Consider the following 8,139-nt stretch of genomic DNA (forward strand, 5'->3'; position numbering starts at 1 on the left):
ATATTTTCTATTTTGCATAAAATATACCGTTCGTATAAAAAAATTATAGTTAACGTTATATGTATAACTGGCATATGTAATTTATTTAGAGAGGAGTGACTTATTGTGATATTTCTTATCTATTATACAAATGAATATTCAAATCGTTTTATTATTAATCGTTTTAAGTTTATTATCATTTTAAATTCCTTTATAACACGAATCTTGGTTTAACCAATGATTTTACAGAATCTTTTTAATTTATTGTTGTCAAAATATTGTATAATATATGCACTAAAAAGTAAGTTTGTTTCTATAATTCTCTGATAGTTACTTAAAAAGCTTTCCAGTTACTGTATCATAATCTCTTATTTTTCCTGAGTCCTAGATCATAAATATATATGTAAATATATGCAAATATTAAAGTGTACATATAAATTTAATTTATAAAATAAGAAATTATTTAGACATACCTCTGGGTACAACTCTTGGAAATTTAATACAATATCTACTACTCTCTCCATTAATGATATTTCAGAATATGTTATTATAGCACTCACAAATATATTGGTAAACAATAGGAATGATAGAATCTTAAACTGAGGCCTGACAACACTCCAACAGAATGTAGTAAGTTCTTTTACTTCATACAAATATGGAATTCTATATCCTATAGTTCCAGCAATCTATATATAGAAGTTTTTTAAATTAATAAATTGAATCAATTATAATAAAAGAAGTATACGAAGGAAAATAATTTACTGCAATATTTATCAGTGGGGCTAATATCAAGGGATGTAAGATACCAGTACCACAGCATGATAAAGTTGCTTTCAATTCTTGACACATGACACATTTTCGCCTGTATTTCATTATGTCTTCTGTAACAAACTGAAGATATTAATTGTTACTGTATTTTTATATATTATTGTAATGGCTGTTGTTTCATTATGAAAAGTAAATTTATTTTGTTAACATACATATTTATGACCTATCTGTGTTGCAATTCCCGAGCCGAATGCTAAACTTAATGTAGTAAATATAGCACCTTCGTGACGTAACTTTAATTTCCGTCTAAACATTTGATTAATTAATACTGCATTAACAGCAGCAATACCTCCTATTATTTTGTCTCCATACCTTAACGACCAACTACAAAAAATAATAAAAGTAGTCTAATAAATTTATTACAAATAATAAGAACATAACATTCGTTATATCCGATATATTTATGAGTTATTTCATAAAGTAAGGTTACATACACTTCGCGTACTGGTTTCCATTCATCGATTAATTGAATTTCAGGGCTGCGACGGTTTACCATGCGAAACTTTTCACGTGAAAATATTGATGTCATTTTACAATTATTCAAATTTTATATCTGCCGTTAATGTTAAAAAATATGAGATATTTATTTGTAACACATAATTCAATAGCTCCGGTGTTCATCAATACCACAGACTACGTACTGCATAGATCTGTGTACCAATGTACTGTTGTTCTATGCTTTGGGAACTTTAGAGTTTCACATTATTTTAGTTTCGTTTCATGATAATCGTTTAATAATTATAGATTTTCATGTATATTTTTATTGCGATTAACATATGTAATTGTTAAAAAGATTCTACAAATCTTTTCGAATTTATATTTGTAAATTGTTTTTTGAGTTTTCGTCTATAATTCTCTACTGCGCATGCGCTTATCGTTTGATGTTTCCCGCGTATTTTACTACGCCATATTAATAAAATTTTCAACTGCGCATGCGCAAGTAGTATTGCTAATGCGTATAAGTTTGCAATAATTCCATTCGTAATCGCGCGCGTTTTCACGAGTGTAATCTGAAAAGATTTCAAGAAAAGAAGAAAAATCAGAATCAATGTGAAGTGAAAATAATTCGCTATTACTACGAGCTTGGTATTCGGACAATTGTAAGCTACGTATATTGTTACGGCGAAGTAATATACGAACGGCGTCTATCGTGTCTCGTGAGTATTTCAATTTTATCATTTTTGATCTCAGATACAATGGCCACGAGTATTATTCTATATTAATATCAATTAGAAGGTATGCATGTTTTTATGATACATCGTTTAATTGAAATCAGGCCTTTTGTACTTTTCCCATCAAAATATTAATAGAAATCAAATAAAAATATTTAGTTGTTTATTTTAATAGTTATTTTAATGAAGTATCACGTGATTTTAATGAAGTATAACATGTTCGAGGAAATATTTTAGTTAGAGTTGCTGAAATATTGGAATTTCTATTAAAATATCGTTTCTCATTGGTTAATAAGTATATCATATTGTCTCGTGGTGTAAGTGCATGCTGCTATATATGCATAAAGCTGCTACCTACAGAATGCGACAGATTTTTCTCGAGAGTTCCTAAATAAAATTTTTCGTAGCTATGATTTTATCTTCTTGTATGATCGAGTCGAATGTAATTACTATATTCACTGTAACAAATTGTAGAGGGCGTAAGAAATACTCCGTTTCTCTCCGAAGTCGGTATTTCAGAATACATGGTACAAAAGTTTCATAGAACGTAGGGTCTAGTTTGTATCTCGTCAAGACTCATATCGATATTACCGATTCAATACGTAAAATATAATTTTAATACAACATTTCGTTTATGCTACAAGAATTTCTTTCTAAAGATTATTCTTTCATTTTCTACCGTAAGATGGCAATGGTCGCTGTCTCGTCAACTCGCGACACATACCGGAAACATACGGAAGTACAAGACGAAATTCAGAGTGCACTGTCGATATTTAAATCGCTTTTATTATCAATATCGAAACGGTATATTTCTCGAAACGATACGTAATTGTAATTTCCCGTAAGGTATCGTATTATTCGAACGAAGGCGTCCTCGTTTCTAACGTGGAATACAAACTTTTCATAGTACATTAGGAAGGTTATACGTGTATCGCTGTGTGTGTATTCGCGAGGGGCTGCTTTCACGGGGAGAGTGTGTCACGAGACGACCTGACGTCACGCATGGTGCGATCGACCAATCGGAGGTGGCGTTCTCGCGGCTAGTCAGTTTTCCGACTGCTAGACTAAGCGCGACGCCATATTGCCCGTGGCCGAGTGGTGGCGGCCTGTGTTTATATCCGTTTCGTTTTACCACGTTTCGTCGGACCACCGGGAGGTCTCGCGAGTGACGTGCCGAGCCGTGTACATGCCCGTCTACGCCACCCGTGAAACAGGTCGTCGATTCGCGTGACAATAGTGAACCGTGCGCGATCGTGCGGAATATCGAAGTGACACACGGTGCTTCGTGTTACTCTCTTTCCCGTTTCTTCTCCCTTCCGTAAACTAGTGCCGTTTACGCTTCTTTGTCATCGTTGTTACCCTTTATCTACAGCCTTGTGTTTCTTCGACGTACGTGCATCAGGATTTAGTTGTCGCCAAACGGGATGCCAGTTCGTAAGCAAGGTGGTAAGCTCTCTTATTCTATCGAAACAAAAGCCACCCCGTGAGCTTGTCGATTCGCAGTGAAATTCAGAATCGTTGAATGGGAGGGGCGTACGTATGGGTCACTCGGTAAGCTGTCATCTGACTGTCAGTTGCATGCCTCCTTAATCGCTCTTTCCAAACGAGAGAAAATCTCTACTCTGTCCGCGAGGGTTTTAATCGTCGATACCGTGGTTACAATCGACTCGGTCGACCCGTTGTTATTGTTAGGTTTTTCTAGTCCGTGTGCGAGTTGCGCACAACGCTCGACCTTGAATCGCACAGATAATCGAGAGAGGTCGCATGTTTACGGTAACACTGCGTTACATTCCGATGTAAATCGCGCGTAATTATTAAAGGGACGTTAACGATCCAGATACTTGTTGAAGTTTCAACCACGTGCAATGTAACTCGGTTCGCGGTGTCCCTCTCGTTTCCATTTCTTTCACCAGCGCGACATTCTATCCGAGCATAGGGCATTATCGAAACTCATCATCGATCCTCTCGCTCGTTTAACTTCGTTTCACCCGTTTCTCTTATCGAATGGCCCTCTTTCGTCTTACTAACTTGGTTCATGCTCCTGTATCGTATCTCGTCGTGCTCGTCCAGGAGTTAAACCGTGGAAAATATGGAAAGTATCGATAATTCGAGGTATCGAATACGCGATCGTCGTCGTATCGATGTAGGCCAGTATAGAGTGTGTTGCAATAATCACACGGCTGTTAGTTGTCGGTGTTTGGACGTGGTCCAAGAAAACGCAATAATTTCAGCTCTGGCGGGACTCTTTTGCCGTGGTTATGCGACGAGGTACTCACGGCCATGGGCTCGGTCGTCATTGTGACGTTTCTTCTCTCGAAATTTCCTTCCTACTTCGTTCTAACCTTCCTTCGCGACCATTGTCCGCACCTTTGCTTCTCCTTGCAACGATTTTCACTCCCAATTCCACGAAGTTCGATTTCCGGACAACAGCTGATTTCACTCCAGCAATACCGCGAACTCCAAAAGGGTTCGTTCTCTCGAGCTCGAACAATCGAGGAACATGGCCGAAACGAGCACGAGCACTAACGCGATAAAGAGACAAAAATATCGCGGTTTCGAGTAACCGTAACTCGGCGATACCATTCCAAGTATCCCTTTTCTCGCGAGTTACGTGCAACCAGTTTAACGCGATGTCGGAAAATGGGAAAATCGTGGCGAGTAGGGTGTCCTGAGCGTGGCAACGAACTCTTTTCTCGCGGAAAGAAACGCAACGCGAATCTGATAGTTGGAGGAGGACTTGTCGTAATCCCGAATGCTCGTTGACCTCTCGTAGAGAGACACGGTGAAAACGAGTACTCTTTGGTAGCACGTGCCAGTAAGCGCGGCATCTCTCTATGCACGCTTTGCCGATCGATACGAAGAATTTCAGCAGCTCCGAGTATTTCCGAAACGTATTTCTGAATCTCTTTCGCGTCGCTGCCACTTACCGATCCAATCGATACACATTCGTCCCTCGTACATCGGTGATCACCGTCTCCCTTCTTTAATTTTTCCCTTTTCCTCCGCTTTTACGCGACCTCATCCTTTTCGGCGCGAGCGAAAACACACGCGCGAAACGAAGAGGGAAAATAACGTATTTGCGATATTGCGAATATTGAAAAAATGGGAATGTACGGTTTTGGGGGAAAGGGTAGCTCGTGGTAAAAATGTTTGGCAGCGAATGGAAACGCGTAGCCTTGTTTGCGATCACCTATCTCGATGCCATTTCGTTTAATATCTCCGAAATTCGTCGCGGAGTCGGCGCGATTTTTCCTTCTTTTAAATCACGGTTTCCGCGTAGTTTCGTGAATTACGGGGCGGTGTGGCGCATACTTAATTACACGGGCGACGTTAGGAAAAGGCGAAGTCGCGTTGAATGGCCGTAATTAAATTTGTCCCTAATTATCTCGACTTCGGGGTTACTTAGAAATCGTGGCGACTCGTTACCGGGTCGTGGCCGTGTCGCGAGTACCGGGTAATCGGTGGTCTTTGAGCGAAAGAAAAATTTTCGTGCTCCTTTCCGCCAGGCCCGTAAGACGATACGCGCGCGCGACAACGAGCCAGCCAGCCAGCCAGCCAGCCACGCCGATAGTTTTCAATTTCTGCGGTGCAGGCGCTTCGTAGGCAAAGACGAGGAGAGAGTCAAGGATGGTTTATGGGTCGGTGATTCGCTTACCCCGGCAAACCACGAAGCTTTTATGCATGCCGATGTATGTACATTTTATATTCCCCGGCGCCGTTTCTGCTGTCCGTAAAGCCGCGTTTCCAACGGCGCAACGTTTTGTCGGTGAATGCGCTGGAAAGCTGGAAAAAGGGTCGATTTTAATGGGACGCCGGCCACGGAGGGGTCCGTCGGTGTTCACTTTGCCGGCCGTTGTCGAAAAGACCGTGAAAGGAAGTTACAACGCGTTTGAAGACAAATAAGCGCGGCCGGTTCTCTGCCGGATGCACGCTTTCGAGCGGGCACGAGCGTAAAATCGGCCCATTCGAACAGGGCATAAATATCTTCCATGTCTCCTCGGATTAAAATCCTCCGCGCGTTTCTCTGCCTATCCTCCCCGTTCCACGGGAAATTAGTCGTTAGGAATATTTCGCGTCTGCCTCGAAAATACGCGTTACCGTTTCTCGGCAGCGGGCAGAAAACGCGCGTTCGGTATCGCGAGTTTCAAAGTGCTCGATCACGATGCGTTGCGGTCATAGAAAGCTGCCCTAAGGCGCGACGCATACGTTCGAATAGCGTAGAATTGGGTTTAACGCGAAGCCAAAACGCGTAGCGTTTGATCTCGCGATTTCGCGTAATTCGAAATAATTACCCGCATTTCTGTGCAACTTTCCGAAAATTAATCCACCGTTTTCATTGACACTCGTCCGGTCTTTGTACACGTAGGATAATACGCGATAAAGGTAAAAGTGGGTGTTTAGGAAATGTCAGTGTCGCCCGAACGACGAAACAAAGTCGGCCATGCGCGGATCCACGCGTTTCGTTATCGATCCTCCGAGCCCGAGATCCTATTTTTCTCCGCGTTTTCACGTTCACCGGTTGCACGCGTATTTTTAATTTATTTCCCCGTTGCCGGCGTTACATGTGCGAGCACGCGGCTCATTTATGGACGACGCTTTGCCGCGGCTTCTAGTCCGTAAATTCGCGGCGAGTCGGTGTGCGTGCGCGTTGCCGTGATGTATGCGGAACGGAGACGATATAGGACGAAAGGGGAGACAGCGTGGCTGATAATGAGAGCAATGAATGGGAAGTGGGCCGAGGGCTTATGTACTTACTCTTCTCGCCGGGATGCGCTCGCCGTTTTGCAGAAGCCAGCCATTTACCTACGTCTCATAGTTCCTCCGCTCGCTATTGACGCTCTAAATGGTATATTGTATTTTTTGTTCCGCCACAGTTCCTCCAACTATTCCTCCTTCGACCAGCGTTTCGAGAAGGTCGTTACTCAAAGGTAAATTATCGTCCAAAGAGGAGGATTAACGCGATCGATAGCGCGTTCAGCCGCGGTAAAGCGACTACGCGTTTCGCGAGATTTCTTATTATCCCGTATTAATCGGTTCCCTGGTTCGCGTCAACGCGAAACAAGAAATTCCGCTTGTTCGCGTGCTCGTTCGCGACGAATCGAGTGGTCGATTTCCGATAACCTACGCGACGATTCACCGGTGAAACATCTTCGATTATTCGGCTACCTTTCGGAGAGTTGCTCGCTCGCTTCCTCTCCATTCCTCCTCCATTCCGGTGCCTTTCTTCGTTTTCGATAGTGGAACACGGCGAACTTGGAATCGATAGAAAGACGAAAAGAGTTGGGGAAAAAGGGAGGAAATAAAGGGGGATAACAAGGACGCCTTTGCGATCGATGAGAGGAGAGAAGGTCGAACGATCTCTCGTTCAGGTCGCCGGATCGTTGGTAATCGTCGATAATGAATCCGCCCAGACAGCGTAGACAATGCTCAGGATTAAAATATGCCGGAAGGCGAAGCGCGGCATAGAGCGACGTCAAATTGGATTCTGCTAGCTTCACGAATACCTATTCGCAGCTGCACCTGCACGCCGTCTGGAGAAGTTCCGACGAAACAATTCGCGGTAGCTTCCGGTTGGTATAGAGTTCACAGATATTTCGCGGTATCGGTTTCTCCCGTGAAGCCGTTGACTCGGGGTTAACCGAGATCGTTAATGTTAGTCCGTACGAGCTATGTATATCGTGCATTCGGGTTCTTCGTCCTTTCGGCTTTCCTCATCGACCAAGGTTCCGCTTGCTTGCTTTCGTGTATAGAACTTTCGTAGACGGAAGTCATCGGACACTGCCTTACCGAGACGACCTCTTTTCCTATTTTAGCTTTCGGAACAACCGAGCTTCCGACAAAGCGTCTCCTGGCTAGCATAGTTTCCTTTCCTGTCCAGTTCATTTCCCACGAGTAAATCATCCAGCTAGCGCAGGAAATAAATAGACAACGCGCACCAGGCGATCCACGTTTTCGAATATATCGCGTGTTTGGTGGACGAATTTGGCACGATTGATTCCCCCGGCTCGTGTCAAGAACGAACTTTGTAAGCCTCGCGTATTTTTGCACGGAATCGCATTGCGTTTGGCGCGGTTTGATATTACAAAAATTTAATGCTCGCCCGCAACGTTCGAATCTACAAAGCACTCGTATAATATCGCTAATTGTTCATTGGAATATT

General features: G+C 42.7%; 1 protein-coding gene across 1 annotated transcript; it reads right to left on the reverse strand.

Annotated features, from left to right (window-relative positions):
• Window positions 1–251: 251 nt before the first annotated feature.
• Window positions 252–1,444, reverse strand: LOC108546029 (uncharacterized). The gene is made up of 5 exons (XM_017897942.1): window positions 1,242–1,444; window positions 960–1,131; window positions 742–870; window positions 453–665; window positions 252–363 (listed from the first exon to the last, which is right to left on the reverse strand). Exons 1-5 carry the CDS (start codon window positions 1,334–1,336, stop codon window positions 310–312), a joined length of 663 nt encoding a protein of 220 aa, XP_017753431.1. The 5' UTR covers window positions 1,337–1,444; the 3' UTR covers window positions 252–309.
• Between the last annotated feature and the right edge of the window lie 6,695 nt (window positions 1,445–8,139).

Source organism: Eufriesea mexicana, unplaced genomic scaffold, assembly GCF_001483705.2.
Source record: "Eufriesea mexicana isolate 0111107269 unplaced genomic scaffold, ASM148370v2 scaffold596, whole genome shotgun sequence".
NCBI lineage: Eukaryota > Metazoa > Arthropoda > Insecta > Hymenoptera > Apidae > Eufriesea > Eufriesea mexicana.

Bases quoted from the DNA above. Each gene is read 5' to 3' on its own strand.
- LOC108546029 (XM_017897942.1), bottom strand. From the start codon at position 1,336: ATGACATCAATATTTTCACGTGAAAAGTTTCGCATGGTAAACCGTCGC. The intron at 1,132-1,241 runs GTATGTAACCTT...TATTTTTTGTAG, and splicing joins TGGAAACCAGTACGCGAAGT to TTGGTCGTTAAGGTATGGAG. The intron at 871-959 runs GTATGTTAACAA...TAATATCTTCAG, and splicing joins CACAGATAGGTCATAAATAT to TTTGTTACAGAAGACATAAT.